Here is a 17,035-nt window from a genome sequence, read left to right as displayed (position 1 = left end):
AAGGCTAAATTGAGTTTTGAGTTAGCCGAATTGAGGTAAGTGTCTTGCCTAACTTTGTTGAGGGAATTTTTCCTCCTATTTGACATGGTTTGCTACATGCTGGGGTGATACATATATGAGGTGACGAGCGTATATGTATGTGCCAGGGTTAATTATGCTCGGGGGGTAGATTATGTTATATTTGTGTTTGTAGAATTGCGTGACCTTCTTGCTGCATGCCTTACTCGACTATTAGATACTAAGAAAATAGTATTAAATGTTAGAAATCAAGACTTAGCTTATTTTAACTTGATCAAATTTGACGGAATTTAGAGAATACATTGATGTGTCTAATTCGGTTGCACTACTCGTAATTATTAATACATTATTACGGCTGATATTCTTGAGATACTAGATTCTATACTCGTGTTGTAGATCATTTGTGAGATTAGTTGAAATACTTGAATATTACGATCCTTGAGGGTTATTGAACTATTTTTGGTATTTGGAAGTTGTGATTGGGATTCTTTTGGATCATTTGTTTAAACACTCTCTTTGATGTTATTTATGCTACCTGCCTTGTTTGTCATTGATATACATATGCTTTGTACGGAGGAGTGTAAAGCACGAAGGGTGATGTTGTGCCATTGTATATAGATTATCATATGAGGGAGAGTGTAAAGCACGAAGGGTGATTCCGTGCCATATCATTGAGAGTAAAAGTACGAAGGGTGATGTCGTGCCACATTATTGAGAGTAAAAGCACGAAGGGTGATGCTGTGCCATGTTATTTGAGAGTTAAATCACGAAGGTGATGTCGTGCCATTTTATTTATATTGTTATGCTTTTATTATCGTGGGGTCATGGCAAGATGGGCGTTTCCATGTAGGTGAGGACGAGGGACATGCATTATGATGTGATATATGTTTCCCGTGTATACGTTTATGCCTTTACCTTGAGTTGTTATTGTCGTACTTATAGATCTTGTGTGACTTGTTTTTATTGTCCTGTCCTTGATCTATATCTCAATTGTTGTTGTGTTGCCCATGTTTTCTACTTGTTTAACTTGCAAATACCATGCCTACTTCCTGCTGTTACAATCACATCCATGTCGTATCTATTATGTTGCACTTTAGTACAAGCCCTTTCCCTATGTTAGACATTCATGCCTCTACTTGTTAACTTGTAAAGATCATGTGCTCCTTTCTTATCTGTTATACTTATATCTAGGCCTCCACTATGCTAGTTAGTTGAAGTTGTTATTCTTTGTCTTTCAATTGCTGTCATTACTCACATGCCTTCCACCTATTCTATTACTGTTGGCCACATATATATCCTCGTTCATTATTGCTACTTGCGCATTTCCTACTTGTTAATTCCTGTCATCGGTTAGTACGGTTATGCGTATATTGGGTGAGAATGAGATAAAAGCACGAATTGATTTAATATCTAAGTACATTTCTCATGCTATGAGAGTTATGAAGTGACTGTTGTGATTTATTGATTTCATTCTAAGGAAAGGATTGGTCGAGGTATTCGAAGATGCCAAATTGTGATCTCTGCTAACACTCGGTTATTGTTTTGCGTATCTGTTTCATGGATTTCTTCTCTATTTTATCGTGGTATAGTTCTATTGATGATTTACAGTGCAGGTTTTTATCAGTGACGTCTTTTAACTAAAAGGCCCTGTCACTACTTCGACGAGGTTAGACAAGATACTTATCAGTACATGGGATCGGTTGTACTGATACTACACTTCTTCACATTGCATGTAGATTTTTGGAGCGGAGTTGCTGGTGATGTCAGGTGCTGACTCTGAAGATGCTCGTGCATTCCAAATATAGCTGACACTTGTCCTTGGTAGCTAAGATTTTGGTAATCTGTTTATGTAAATTTCAAACATATCGTGTAATTATTTGTACCAGCTTTGTAAATTCCAAGTCTTAGAAGCTCATGGGTCGTGCTACCAGTTCTTGGGTCAATTTGTAAATATTCAGATAATTCTTCTCTATTTTTCCTATATTTCATTTGGATTGCACTTTCTGTTAGTTGGCTTACCTAGCGGATCGAGTTAGGTGTCATCACGACCAATAATTTTTGGATCGTGACAATGAAACTGCAAGAATAGTGTCAATCCTACTGCTAATACTTACATACCGTATATATAACTCATGAAATTAGTTAAGGTATATATAAAATTGCTCGAACAACATCATTATCCAAAAAAAAAAAAGGTTTTGATAACTATGGGAATTAATTCGTTGGATGCCTACTTAATTAATTATAGCCACTTAGTTAAGGAAAGCGCATGTGGTCATGTAGTACTTAACTTTGGTTAATACAACATTTATAGAAAATCTCCAAAAGCACTGAAATCTAAACATCACTTTCATTCAATTGAAGAAACCGACCTCGTAAAGCTGAAATTTTTTCTTTGTAGATAAGGTTCACAATGTGATCCATTACCCATCTCTAACTTGGCCCCCCATCACCATCAATATTTCTTCCTGCTTATAAATTTCTTTAAAAATATTAATTTAAAGTTTATGAATTTTTATCATGATCTCAAATTAAATAAATAATTGAATTATATTTAGATATTTATGAAAATTTAATAAATTTCTTAATACGTATACAAGATTTGGAAAAAAAAAACACTACTGAGTTACGTGAAACAGCATATTATATGCTAGCTCCGCCTCTACCCACACCTTTTTTTGGCAATAATATATTGGCTATAACAATATAATGCATACCAATTGAAATTAAGATTTACTTTGGTGTTGTTCTAGTTGTCTGAACTCTGAAGTATTATGATAATTTTAAGTTTGGTTAGAAATTTACAATATGTCAAATAGCAGTATATGCAATGTCAATTAGTGAAATTAAGATTTAATTGATGTTTTTTTAGTTGATAATTTTTTGTTTAGTTCAAGATTTATATGTCAACCTAAAAATTAGGATTTGTTTTGTTTAGAGACAAATTATACACTTAGTAATAATACAGGGATACCAATGTAGAGACTAGTAATCCAGTAATTATTTGTGTTGAATATTTAGTTTGATATATTAAAAATTAGTACACAATGCATAACTAGAATATGTGTTTACTTCTTAAGCAAAATAAAATTTTATTTGCTATTACAAGGATTAGTTTTGTCATTTGAATATTTTTAGTTCATACAAAACAAATATCTGCATCCATATTCTAAATTTTATCCCGCATAAATAAAATTCTTAGCATAATTTGCCAGCATTTTTTATAAGAAAAGAAAAATAACAGTGGTATTATATATAGAGATTAAATTTCCTCATTACACCAACTAAACAACCCTTACGTGTTTGACGAACAAAAAATTATATAAATGAAATAAAGTCAAATAAAACGGATTAAAAATTAAAATTTACATAGTCCAAAATTTGAAGCTATTACTAGTCTCCTAGATCTTGGATAATATGAATGGTTATGTATGTTATCTTAGAATATTAAATAAAAGACCCACAACAGGAAATATGGATATTTCGCATAAATAATGAACATTTCTTATTTTCCTTATCCTCCAACTCTCTAGATTTCTCCCATATACATAAACCTTAAAATCTACATAATACATAAATGTAGAGAAAAATATAAGACAGAAGAGGAAAAGGCAGATTTTGATACTGAAGAAGATTCCACAAGAGTAATATCACTATATATAATTTAGTGGAAAGTGATTTGAAAGATCAGTTGGCTGCTTGTAAGATTTTCTTGGTAAGTTTATCATGTAGAGAAATTTTTGGCCTTTTGTGTATTAGACAATAGTCTTTAAATTTCTCTTTTATTTCTTGGGTAAGTATTAGGTGGATGGTTGGAGGGGTTAATTTGGCTGCTTCTGAGATACGTGTAGCAATTTTTGGCATATTTTCTAGTTTTAGTATATTTGTTCTGATATCTCTCTTTATGACCCAGTTCAATTCTTGATTTTGAGATTGAAATGATGAAAGGTAAAAAAAGATTTCAACTTTGGATTACTTTTTTGATTTGTCATAAAAAAGTTTAACTTTCAAGAATCTTGATTTCTGTAAAATGATTTCTTTTTATTCAGTTTAATCTGGAAGAATGTTGTTTTGGTGTCATTTTTAGTTTAGCTAACTTGTATGACCAAGTCATTTTGTTGTGAATTCTTGTTTCTCATTGACCTACTATATGTTTGGTTTTATTCTAGCTTTATAGGCCAACTGATATGACTAAGTCATTTGAAGGTTGATTTTGTATGTGTTTGTTTCTTAATTATCTCCACTATGTTTGGTTTTCTAGCCTTGTGGGCATGATTTTCCTTGGTTAAAAATTTATTTGATCCTACAAGAAAGCATGTAATTACCTTTGAATCCCCTTTTTTAAATAATTTAATTCCATAATGTGCCCTTCTTGTTAAAATTCTATCTTTTCTCTTCCTAAAATCCTGGTCTCTGTATTACCTGGAACCTTATATATTCCATGTTGTTTGTGGAATAATCTCTCTTTTTTTGCATTTTCCATTGTTGTTCCCTCCATGTTTTGCCTAGAAAAATTAGTTTATGATTCTCTGATCAGAAGGTAGCTGATAATGGAACAGGGTTCCTTGGCCTACGTAGGTCCCGATTCGTGGTTCTATTATGTTCTTATATCAGTCTCTGGTGAAGGATTCTATTGAGGATTAAACATGGAGAATGGTCATGAATCACTCAGCAATGGAAAACCAGCTGATCCTGGTCTCCAAATTATTAGGCACCCCTCTTATCAATCGTGTGGCAAATTATCATTATCTTGGTTAGATATAAGAGTTTTCTATATTAGAATCAGCAATTTTTTGGTGGACGATTCGACCCCAGAATATCTTACTCTCAACCATATTCCTCTTTGTCCTGATACACTGCTTGAAGTCAATGGAACAAGGTGTTCCATGTATTCAGAAGGAGCACCTTGCCTCCTTCGAAGGGACCGGGTTGATAAGAAATCTGAAGAAGCTACATTTGTGAGCACGGATAGTATAAGGGTGACAGGAAGTGTGAAATTTGAGGTTTTCAATAAGGATGATCTTGTGCTCTCGGGGGTTTTAGACATGTCCAATAGCAATGGCTTTGTTGGGGAGGCTAAAAACAGCGTCAAGAGATGGAATATGAATTGTGAATCAGTTATGAGTGCCAGCACTGGTTTTCTGAAGGGTAAACAAATTATAGGTTCTGAATCATTGTCACCAACGATTGAAGTCTTTATTACCGGTTGCTTCTCCGGGACACCTATCATCTTAACCAAGAGTTTGCAGCTCAATCACAGGAAGAAGCACAACAGGAAGGGTATGTTAGACTCAATTCCGGAGCATGAAACAAATGAGCAGCATAAAGATGTCTCATCTGGACGTGATCTTCAGGTATAATTGGTAGTCCAGAACCGGCTTTTTATGTGTCCATTTGGTATAGTTATTTGGTGTCTTCCTAAAATGAACTGAATAAAACAGTTAATAAACCATGAGAACTAATTATTACCCTACCACTGTTGACTGGCTTTATTCGTGCTTCATATCATTCTTTGTTTTGGATAAAATTGTTCATGCGTTATATGATGAAACATGTTTCTTTGTTACAACTTACAGAAATGTCTCTTATCTTTAAGAAGTAGGACAGGATCTCATTGTAATCTTGTCATAGGATATGGGAGGCGACATATCTTTAGATGATTCTTTAGTATTCCGTTTATCCTTTTCCTTTGTTACAACAGAAGTAGCACCAAGGAAGTGCCAGTATTTACAAAATACAAGAAATAGTCCCTCAATCGAATTGTAGGAACTAATAATAAAGTTCAGTAGAACATCTATAGTATTTACATGCTTAATCCACAGGGCAATAGATAGCAGACATACAGGTTTCAGTTTAGGTAACAATAGAAACACCATCTACTGTTCCCCTTCACAAAAAGCATTATTGAACCGTATTTTTAATCTTCCAATCAGCTTTCTTCTGTTTCCTGCTAAGCCGGTTGAGATAAGCATCTATTTGAGATTTCAGCATTACCCTTGTGTACTCAAAAGATTAAGATATCTCAGCTTTCCTTTGCCACCTCAGAGTGTAGGAATAGATGATTTGTGTCCTATTACTTAGCATGTATCTCCTTTGCCAAATAATCATGCGCGAGGCATGATTGATGAAGAGCTATCCACCCCAAACAGGATACTTCAGAAGGGCTTCTACACTTCCATAACAGTTGCCGAGACCAGGGTCTTCTGACACTTCTCCTGCTGTCCCCTTCCCATCTTAAGAAATTTACCTTATTAAGACAAATCCATTCCTTCCAATTTCCTTTTCATTGTTACTATACTCTCAATCTCCTAAACCTGGCAATTCCTTCTAAAGATGTTCCAAATTTCTTGTGCTCTAGACTGTACTAATGCCGCATCGGGATATACAGTCAAGCTAAAACGCTACTGGAAATCCTCCCTTGAAAGAGTGTGACCAATGCATGGATCTTGCTAGAGTTTAAACTTTAATCCATTTCCTTTCTTGAAGTAAATATCTGTTTTAAAATAGGGGACTAAATTGTAATCTCAAGTTCCTCACTCACAGTTCACCTGACATGCAGGGGGCATTATCGCCATAGAAACTAGCTAGGACCCACCATTTCCTCTTTTGGCATTCCATTGCAGCTCTTCAAGAGCAACATGTATTTATGCTGTTTATATGAGCTGATTAAAACGGAGTCGTGGTTTATTTGTCGCTTATTATGTGTTACTGGTGAATTCTCTGCTATTTTGGGTACATGCACTGCATGTGGTCTAACTTGTAAATGACTTCCTGAAGCAAAAATTAAACGAAAGAAAAGAAAGAAAAAAAAACCTCTCTCGGGTGTCTTTCTTAGTTTCTTAGCATTATATTGAAGTGTCAAGCTGCAAAAGTCAAAGGCCTTCAGTATGTTTGTCTATTACCCATGTCTATCTGTTCCTAATATTGTTCTCTATGCCATGCATAATATCTTGGGAAGCATTTATTCATGTGTTGACATTAAAAAAGGAAACAAATGTCGCCGCCCCCCCCCCCCCTTTCCTGTCCTCTTTTTTTACTGATTAAAATAAAAAGAAAAGGAAACAAAAGGGGCAGTCTTTGCACTAAAAAGTTAGAGCTCTGAATCATGGAAATTATTCATGTGCTATCCGTGAATACTTGGAACCTTTTAAAATGCTATAATTGTTGAGTACTGCTTCCTGGTGAAAATCAGTAGGCTCCTTGCTGACGTCATCGTCACATCTGTTACATTTGTGGCATTGAGTGCTGCCATGTATTTCTTTAGTTTAATAATACTTAGTTTTCCACTTGCTATAAGTTATTAACAATCTTGTAGAGGAGATATGTTATCTTTTGCAATGTCAGATAATTTTTTGCATGTGATATGAAGGTCAAATTTACTCCCTAATTAAGCCAAAAGTTACAAGTAGGTTATGATGTTTCAACTGATTGTATTGCCTATTTCGCTGCTTTGGTTTTGAAGTCCAAAAAGGTAAGGGATGGTTGCATATTTGACCTCACTTTCAGATTTTTGAGTTCCCTTTGTCGATTCTTTTGCTTAAAATCTTCACAGAGTTTATTCGGCTTTTAGCATTTCTTAGTTCCAACATTTAACAGAAGTGAGTCTTTTAGGCATAATTAGTCAAAGAATTCATGCAGCTTCTGAACTTCATTGTGTGTTGACAGGTTGCAGAATATAGTAAAATCTTCACAGAGCTTTGTCGGCTTTTAGCATTTCTTAGTTCCAACATTTGACAGAAGCGAGTCTTTTAAGCATAATTAGTCAAAGAATTCATGCAGCTTCTGAAATTCATTGTGTGTTGACAGGTTGCGGAGTATAGTAAATATGAACCAGAAAGCGAAGAAGACTACAACAGCATGTACTGGAGGCAGACTGAATATATGGATGGTGAAGATGGAGAACTATCCTGGTTCAATGCCGGGGTCCGTGTTGGTGTAGGGATTGGCCTTGGCATCTGCGTAGGAGTTGGAATAGGAGTTGGTCTGTTAGTCCGCACCTACCAGACAACTACGCGAAACTTCAGAAGGCGGTTTGTATGATAATGTACTGCTCCATTTTTTTTTTTTGCATAAAACCAAACGGCTAACAACAGAGATATGCTTGTCTTGAGAGTGTGAATTCTACTTGTAAGACAGTTTCAGTGTTGCTAACCATCATACATTTTCATGTAAACCTTACTTTCTGCTACCGAGTCGAGTCTTTTTGTTTTGGATTTAGGTGTGCAACTTCTTAGTGTTGTTGATGTTCCATTCCGTTGCTGAGGTGTGTCCAAGGCTGCAAATATTATATAATCAGTTGAACAAAGTTACTGTATTGAGCTTTTTTGGCTTGTAGTTTTATGTAATTTTGTCTTTGTGAAGTTTTTCATAATGAGAAACTAATGGCTTGGTATTAGTTGCCTGGGAAGCAGTAATTATGTTGTTTGATGTTTTACATTTAACTAGTATAATATTTTCTTATACCAGTTTTTGGGAACTTGAAAATTTGTGAATTTTTTTCCCCAAAACGTGATCATATTTCATAAACAAACACTGCTTTTAAAAAAAAATGAAAAAACTAAGCGAAAATTTACGTCCAAACGGGAGCTTAAACTCCGTGTCCAGTCAAATAGGTTCACATAAATTAAAAGGGAGGGAATATCACATATAATGAGTAAAATAGGTAAAATTTGTGAAAGAAGGAGAGTGTATAACCTTAGGCATTGAAGCTAGCAGCATTGTGATCTTATCTTCTAAGCAAGATAATTTACAAGTTTGTTTTACTTATCAAAGAAAAAGATAACCTACTAGTTGGGTTGAAAGGCTTACTGCTATTGAGTTAAACCAGTAAGTAAATCTTGAAGCAGACATATTCCTTCATTCCTCCCTTCTTTCCATCACTCCTTTCTTTATTTCTTATTCTTTTTATTTTTTATCTTATGACGGACTGACGGTAGTTGTTCGGCTATGTGTACCTCGACTAATTCATCGAATACATGGTACCTCCTACTAGCGCAGGTACTAGATAATTCGATAGATCAAGACGACGACGACAACAACAAAAATAAGAAATTCAATGTAATCTCACAAGTGAGGTCTGGGGAGGGTACGCATGCCTTACCCCTACCTTGTGAACGTAGAGAGGTTGTTTCCGATAGATCCTCGGCTCAAAGACAGAAAAGAAAAAGAAGCACAACAAGTAGTAATGAAGATCTAAGTATAAGAAAATACAAGAATAATACTAATACTACATGAATGAAAAAGAGATACATTCAACAACACTAGCCTTCTACCCTAATCCTCGACCTTCACACCCTCCTATCAAGGGTCAATGTCCTCAATAAGCTGAAGTTGCGTCATGTCCTGCCTAATCACCTCTCCCCAATACTTCTTACGGAAAAGGGTTCAAAATGCCCCTAAACTATTGGAAAAGGTTTAAAAATACCCTCCATCCACCTATTGGGCTAAAAATACCCCTCCATCCACCTTTTTGGTTCACTTATGCCCTTTGGCCGTTAGGTCAATGCTAAATTAAAAATAATTATTATTCTTTTTGTAAAACTTAAAAAAAAATTTACAAAATATTTTTATTTTTTTAAACTAATGCACCAGTAGTCTATTAATTTAGCAAAAGTCTTTTTTTTCAGTATTACAAAAAACAATTCAGTTTTTACAAAAAAAATATTTTTTTCCAGTTTTTTTTAAAGCATTTCTTTTGTAAAAACTGAAAAAAAAATTGTAAAAACAGAAAAAAATGTTTTTAATAAAATGTTTTCGTTTAAAAACTGAAAAAAATATTTTCGTTTTTGAATTTTTTTTTCCAGTTTTTTCAGTTTTTGTAAAAAACGAAATGAAAATAAAACGAACTTTAAAAAAACTGAAAATATTTTTGTCACTTTTTAGAAAACAAAAATATTTTATTAAAAACATTTTTTTTTTCTGTTTTTACAATTTTTTTCAGAATTTTTTTTTGTAAAAACTGAAGAAAAAGAAGACTTTACCAAAATTAGTGGACTATTGGTGCATTAGTGTAAAAAAAACGAAAATATTTTGCAAATTTTTTTTTAAGTTTTACAAAAAGAATAATAATTATTTTTAATTTAGCATTGACCAAACGGTCAAAGGGCATAAGTGAACCAAAAAAGTGGATGGAGGGGTATTTTTAGCCCAATAGGTGGATGAAGGATATTTTTAAACCTTTTTCCAATAGTTTAGGGGGCATTTTGAACCCTTTTCCGTAGTAGGCCTAACTCTACCTCTCCACAACCCCACCATGGCTAACCTCTGGCACTTGTTCACTAGGATGAAAACTTAAACGAATGGGAACAAAATCACCTAACTTTTATTGCATAATCTGGAAGTGCATTTTTTAAGATGTTACATTTCTTGTCATATATTTAACTCAAGTTAAGCAACAGAACAATAAGCTGGTACTCTAGCAAAGCATCTAAGTAGCTATGGCTGGTGGAGCAATACATTCAGGATTTGCAGCAACCTCTGCTGCATAGTAGCCATTAGTTTCAGGGTGGAGCTTGTCAAGACTCCAAAACTTGGCAGCTTTCATATCATCTTGAACCATTTTCCTTGAGAACTCCTCATGATCATAGTTTAAAGTTGCTTTTCCTCCAAACTCAGTTGGTAAATTATCCATGTCAAAGTATGATTTCATCAGTTCCACACTATCCTTGTTCTTTGGATAAACAAATTTGACCTTCTGAAATGTTTTGCTATCCAGAAAATATTTGACTATCTGCAACAAGAAAAAAAACAGATGAGCATTAATAAAAAGTAAGATCATTTATTGAGTCACATCTCTACTTCCTAAAAGAAGTAATGAACTCAGTATTTTTCTCAACTAATAAATGGAAAATGCAGTCTTAGGCTGTCAATGATATAAACTAGTATCTACAATGTAGGCTTTGGCCTTTTAAACAGTAACATAATACAATCTGCAATGTTATAACACTTGAAATAACTGGTTTTATGTTTTGCATGGTTTTTGGTTTGATCAAGTAACAGTTAAGAGGTGAAACAAAAAGAAAAGATTCAGATCAAACCTTCCAAAATGCTTCGAAAATTCGCGGAGGGTTGTAGAGAAATGCTATAGCAAGTCTTTCAGGGTAGTGGTTTTGCAAAATATTGACCGTCTCACGAGCAGATTTGATGGGAACATTATTGGTTAAAGACCATCCTGTGAAGTCTATTAACCAAGCCATTTGCTCTTGACCTTGTGGAAGATTAAGAATGGCATTCTCTATCAGATACACTAAATGCTTCATCTGGTTGTCTATTGATGTTGTATTCTGAAAATATAAGCAAGAACTGTAAAACTCTGATTCAAGAATATCTCAGCAGTTACAATAAGACAGAGTTTGAAGAGTTGAACTTGCTTTTACATCACCTGCATTCCTGGTCTCAAGATGAGAACACTCCTCCCATCGCGGTCATGGAAATTTGCTCTGAAAGCTTTCCCTGTCTCACCTTCAATTGCAACTTCATTCTAACAAATTGCAATAGCATTATATGGTCAGTAAATACAAAAGTACCAGCAGTTCAGAGACAAAAGTATATAGCAAAGTCAAATCTACAGATGGAAAGGCAGAGCACTCAAAATACTGTATACATACTCAATAACCATCTATTGCCAACACGATTAACTAAAAAAATGGCAGTCCGATGTACAAAGCATCCTGCATTCATGCAAGATCTAGACGAAAGGCCGCACCCTAAGGGTGTGATGTACACAGCCTAGCCCGGTGCATGCATCAGCGGCTGATTCCACGGTTGAACCTGTGACCTATAGGTCACATTGACCGTTGCTTCAAGGCTCCCTTTCAACCAACACGATTAACTATGACAAACAAACCGTTGGTAAATAGAAATAAAGGAGACAATCACAAAAATGTCAAATCTTTCATGTATGCAAAATCACAACAAATGGTTTATCATGCAGTTCTGTTTTCTTCCATTCGTGACCTCAGTAACGAGTCACTGTGACCACATATGTTTCTCATCAACAAGAAGATAACCACAGCATACAAATTTATCTCTTTTCTTACCCAGTGGATTTCCTCAGGCTTAAAAGTTGACCTCCATTTTAGGGACTCTTCCAACATCTTCTTTGATTTATCCATATTCCAGTTTCGCGCTTCCAAATATCTCCTTAAACATGCATCACTGCAGTACTGTAAGCTGCGCCCTGATAGTGGCTCCAAGGAAGTCCGAAGCTCCTTAACCTGCAATAAAATTAACAGCCTCATTAGAACAAGTTAAAAGCAGACGAGATTTGATAGTTAGAATACGTTCACAATCGCTCACTGAGAAACAGAAAAATTGACATACAAATATAAACTTTTCAACAGTTGGTTACCTTGTGCTGTTGATCCTCACCCTCCTGATCACAATGGGAATGGCTCTTGCGACGAAACATGATAAATGCTACTGCTACTGGTGTCTAGTACTTCAGATTTAACTGTACAACCCATATAAACAGATGAGGCCTTTCACCAATCGACTACTATTAAGAAATTTCCCATGTGTCAGCAAATACATTTTCATGAATGAAGTTCCATAGAAATAGACAAAGGAAATAGGTTTTACTTGGAAGTAAAGAAACATAGTGCAGCTGAAACTTAATTCTATTCTATTTGACAGTCATAAGATTTCCTACCTGCAAATACATTTCATATATAAATTAAATTCCATACATAAGTAGGGCTAAAAGAATTGGCATTTCATTTATCAAGCCTATGCTACTGCTGAGTCACACTTAATATGAAAATTACTGAATGAATCTATTCCATTATGTTCGATCTAAAAAGAAAAAAAATCACACTATGTATGATTTGAACCTATGACATGACTTCTGGTAGCCAAGCTGTATTAGCAGTCTCAAATAAGACGTGCACGCCTGCATCTTTAGTAGGTGATTCACTAACTAAGTGAAGAAAATGCCGGATCAATCAAAGGGAGTACTACAAGCCCTCTGCCGCATGTGTCTAACCAGAACCATGTAGGAATGTGAAACTAGTTTTAATCAACAAACCCTGCTAATTTTCTACAAATTATATTGTTGCAACATTATTGAATAGCTTTCCTCTTTACAGGCACAGGTATTTTTCTCTCCAATTGGTGATTTAAGGCACAAACAATCAGCCATTCACCTATGTCACAAGGTCAAAATCAGATAAGTTGACCAACTAATACTTTCTGATACATACAAAGCTTGTGGTCATTTTCACTCCATAATATACCTACAACAGAATGGTAAATTTGTGAAAGAGAACACGCACATTTCTTGAATACAATATAGTAACCAATTCTTTTGGCTGATGAAAAAAATCAAAACTTTGGCACTAAGTAACAGACTCAAGATTAGAACAGTTATATATCCCAAATCTAGCTTTCGCCTTTTATTACTGTCCGTTTGATGCCAAAAACAATTACCCAACATGAGAATCACTCACATAAATCAACACATTCAAAGAGACAAAGAGCAAACAATCAGTAGATCCATCAACTGCAATAATCAGCGGCAGATTCAAGATTTTAAATCAGTGAATACAGACAATAAGCACACACATTTATTTTAGAGGTGTTTAACTATATATAGAGGTTGAATCAAAGACAGTGAATATTAGTTAATTCATGATCGTACCTGGGGAGAAAACAACAGAGTGGTGGAATTTTCAGCTCTTGTATATATCAAGAATATGTCATACAACTTCTTTTAAAAATACAACATACTTCAGTTATATAATGACTAGCTGGTCTCTCCCTCAGACACATACAAAGAGCAGAGTCAAGAGTGTATACGGTGTGTGTGTGTATATATGTGAATATTTTCTAAGAGAAATGCAGAGCAATAACAGAAAAAGGACAAACAGATTTTACAATTAATATTTTTTTTTAAAAAGGTCCTCGTTTGAACATAAGGTTGTTGTACTTGTTTTGGATCCTGGGATGTAACATGGTGTAAGTCATAGCCGCCACATGGCGTTTAGATCTATAAAATGAGAGTTTTCAGGGAAGTTTCCACCTTGTTAACACTTTTAAATTCATGATACTGTTTCTATTTTAGAATCTCATACTATTATTTTATTTGTATGTAATTTATGCAACTTCAGTATTTTTCAAAATCATTAAACTATTTATATTGTCAAGAATTTTTGCAACTATATGTATAACTTTCTCTCTTACACTATTTTTTAACTATTATTTTAATAAATTCTACGAGCATTAATATAGTGTAGAAGTCAAATTAGCACTATGTCAATCATCCCATATTATAAGGCTATGTTCACTGATCGCGCAATTTAAGATATTAAGTTAATTATAGTGAAAGAACATATTAAGTTGTGGTTGGAAAATTATGACAAAACAAAATTAGCACATCAGACAAAAAGTAATAGAGCGATGTTAAAAGATTTGGAACCTTCCAAAATAAAATAAATCAATAATATTAATTTCGGCAGTCAACATGACATATTCAAACTGGAATAATAAATGATTTCGAGTTCTATTGACTTTCTGAACATTATTGCTCATATTCCATTTTCCTATAATTTGTTAACTATGCAGAAGAAACTTGAGTAAATTTTATCTCTTTCCCTTGAAAATTTTTTCCCTAATTCTAATTAAACAACTTTGCCTAAATATTATTTTCCGATCAATGGTGTTGAAAATTATATATTTTATTGCATATTACATGTGGAGTCTTCTCTTACTCTTCCTTCTTCCTCTGTTCGAGAACCAATGAAAGAAGAAATAAAGACAGTGATGGATTTGGACCAAACTGCCGAAAGACAGAAGACATCCTTGAAAAATCCTAACAAATGAGTTGGAAATTGTGGAAGATAAGAAAAGTTTTGCTTTCTATCTCCATCAATTTCCACTATTTCTTACTATTAGTATTTGTTTTTATACTATACTTTTCTAGCTAGAGACCAGGAATTTGTCTGTCTTGAAATAGAAAGTGAAGAAAAATTAAGAATTAGGTCATGGGTGGGAAGCATCAGATTCCACTATCAAGATACAATAATGGAGCATGTGTATGGTCTATGGATGTGCCACTTTGGACCATATTCAATTTAATAAATGAAAAAAATGAAGAATAAAAGTTCGTCTTTCTAGTATGAACTAAGGTGAAGTAGGTTGGAGAGTGGTGAAAAAAATTTACTCACACATGATTTATATCAAATCAATAAATATAAGGCATATTTTTTGTTATAATCTTGATCACTTAATTATTATTAATTAATCTAGATACATATAAACTTTTTTCAAGAGATTGTTAAATAACTTTAAAAGAGAAACACTTTGATGCTACCTCTAAATATTTCTTAAATTGTAACGACCCGTTCCATTCGGCGGTAAAAGGTATTGAGCAACTTCGTATTATGTGTTATGACTTGCGTGCATGGTCGAGTTCAGTTAACCATCAAACTCAAGGAAGACTAGTAACATTTTAAAAATTCATCTTGTTAGTTTGAAAATCGATTCTCCAATGACGAAAAAAGTTTTGATTCTAGAACAGTCTAATCGTTCCTTTATTTTGAAGACAACTTCACCGAAAAATTAAACTAGCGTTTGGACATAGATTTGATTAAAACTTGAAAAAATAATTTTTGAAGTAGTTTTGAAAAATAATTTTTGGAAGTTGAAAAAATTATGTTTGGACATGCATTTTATTTGAAAAAAATTTGAAGTTTTGTGAGTGGGAGAACAAGTTTCACCCAAAAACTACCCTAAACTAGGGCCCCGTTTGGCCATGAGTTTTGCCAAAATAAATTTGGGATTTATTTTCAAAACTCATGTTTGGCCTTAAATTTTGTCCATATTTTGGCCAAATCCCAAATCCCTGATTTTGGGCCAAAATCCCAAAACTTGGGAATTATATACATGTTTTTTCCAAATAAAGTTGGAAAATATGTTTCGAAAACGTATGTCCAAACACATTTTCATCTTCAAACCAAACTTCACCCAAATCAGATTTTTCAAAATAAATTTGGGATCTATGACCAAACGCTAGCTAGATTTTGGAAACTTGAAAAGTAATTTCAGAAATTTTTCAAAAATAGATCATTAATCTATGAACAAACAATGTTTCAAAAAAGATTTGAAAAAAAGTTGCCAAAATCTATGGCCAAACGGGAGCTAAAAGAGAGAGAACCTTGGTAACATTTTCAAAACGAATTCGTCCAAAAAACTAAGTTTAAAATTTCGGTGTGTGTGTGTGTGGGGAGGGGGGGGGGGAATCATTTGAAGTTAGAATTGTGTTTGGATATGAATATAATTTTGGGTTGTTTTAGAATTTTTGTGAGTGATTTGAAGTGAAAATTTTAAGAAACAGTCTTTTGGAGTTTTTCAAAATTTCGATATTCATCGTCAAGTGAAAATTTAAAATTTTATGTCGAAACACTAATTCAAAAAAAAAGTAAATTTGTTTTGAAAAAAAGTGAAAAAATCTGAACGGCCAAACGGCCCTAAATCAAAAGCAAGATAAATTTCCACCCAACAAGCTGATTCGTTTAGCTTTCAAAACATACTCTTGAATCATTTCTCATGGACTGAAATAAAACCTCTTTCTTATACAAATCTCAATTATTTACACATTCTCATCCAAACTAACTATGAGCCCGTTTGGATTAGCTGGAAAAAAGTAGCTTTTAAGCACAAGTGCTTAAAAGTAGCTTTTAAGTGCTGGAGCTTGTTTATGAATAAGCACTTACCTGTTTGAATAAAAGTGCTTAATCTTAAAAAAAGCTGTTGAAGTGTTTGGTAAACAAGTGCTGGTAAGCACTATTTTCTGTTAAAAAGACAAAAATATCCTTAAAGTTGTTAACATTATAAAGGAGCTGATTATTACAATATATTTAATTCTGAATTAATGCAAATAAAAAATAATTCATACTTTAATTTAATTTCAATCTAATTGATTACTTGATAATTTTTATAAATAGGAATGCTCATTTTTCACCACTTTTAATCAAGTAAACTTCCATAAATTTAAAGCTTACTTTTATACAGACTAGTAAAG

The 17,035-nt window shown here is 33.7% G+C and overlaps 2 protein-coding genes across 6 annotated transcripts; one reads left to right on the top strand and one right to left on the bottom strand.

Annotated features, from left to right (window-relative positions):
• The first annotated feature begins 3,458 nt into the window (after positions 1-3,458).
• Positions 3,459-8,413, top strand: LOC109214254 (uncharacterized protein At1g01500-like). Of its 3 annotated transcripts, none has more exons than XM_019378152.1 (3): positions 3,459-3,733; positions 4,597-5,372; positions 7,825-8,413. In XM_019378152.1, the coding sequence occupies exons 2-3, from the start codon at positions 4,665-4,667 to the stop codon at positions 8,056-8,058; spliced, it is 942 nt and encodes a 313-aa protein (XP_019233697.1). In that variant the 5' UTR covers positions 3,459-3,733; positions 4,597-4,664; the 3' UTR covers positions 8,059-8,413. The 3 variants fall into 3 exon arrangements, with proteins under 3 accessions (XP_019233697.1, XP_019233695.1, XP_019233696.1); XM_019378150.1 differs by having other exon boundaries at positions 4,578-5,372; XM_019378151.1 differs by lacking the exon at positions 3,459-3,733 and having other exon boundaries at positions 3,989-5,372.
• A 1,902-nt stretch (positions 8,414-10,315) lies between these two features.
• Positions 10,316-14,002, bottom strand: LOC109214253 (random slug protein 5-like). Of its 3 annotated transcripts, XM_019378148.1 has the most exons (7): positions 13,655-14,002; positions 12,598-12,667; positions 12,368-12,469; positions 12,057-12,233; positions 11,399-11,497; positions 11,055-11,300; positions 10,316-10,747 (listed from the first exon to the last, which is right to left on the bottom strand). In XM_019378148.1, the coding sequence occupies exons 3-7, from the start codon at positions 12,425-12,427 to the stop codon at positions 10,445-10,447; spliced, it is 885 nt and encodes a 294-aa protein (XP_019233693.1). In that variant the 5' UTR covers positions 12,428-12,469; positions 12,598-12,667; positions 13,655-14,002; the 3' UTR covers positions 10,316-10,444. The 3 variants fall into 3 exon arrangements, with proteins under 3 accessions (XP_019233693.1, XP_019233691.1, XP_019233694.1); XM_019378146.1 differs by lacking the exon at positions 12,598-12,667; XM_019378149.1 differs by lacking the exons at positions 12,598-12,667; positions 13,655-14,002 and adding an exon at positions 13,464-13,581.
• Between the last annotated feature and the right edge of the window lie 3,033 nt (positions 14,003-17,035).

The sequence above is a fragment of the Nicotiana attenuata genome, unplaced genomic scaffold (assembly GCF_001879085.1).
Source record: "Nicotiana attenuata strain UT unplaced genomic scaffold, NIATTr2, whole genome shotgun sequence".
In the NCBI taxonomy this organism is placed as follows: Eukaryota; Viridiplantae; Streptophyta; class Magnoliopsida; order Solanales; family Solanaceae; genus Nicotiana; species Nicotiana attenuata.
The sequence above is the reverse complement of the archived record's forward strand: the minus strand, read 5'-3'. Positions and strand labels throughout refer to the sequence as shown.

Excerpts from the sequence above, each read along its gene's own strand:
- LOC109214254 (XM_019378152.1), top strand. The coding sequence starts at position 4,665 with ATGGAGAATGGTCATGAATCACTCAGCAATGGAAAACCAGCTGATCCT. Across the intron at positions 5,373-7,824 it reads CATCTGGACGTGATCTTCAG|GTTGCGGAGTATAGTAAATA; the intron begins GTATAATTGGTA and ends GTGTGTTGACAG.
- LOC109214253 (XM_019378148.1), bottom strand. The coding sequence starts at position 12,427 with ATGTTTCGTCGCAAGAGCCATTCCCATTGTGATCAGGAGGGTGAGGAT. Across the intron at positions 12,234-12,367 it reads GTGAGGATCAACAGCACAAG|GTTAAGGAGCTTCGGACTTC; the intron begins GTAACCAACTGT and ends ATTTTATTGCAG. Across the intron at positions 10,748-11,054 it reads TTTTCGAAGCATTTTGGAAG|ATAGTCAAATATTTTCTGGA; the intron begins GTTTGATCTGAA and ends TTCTTGTTGCAG.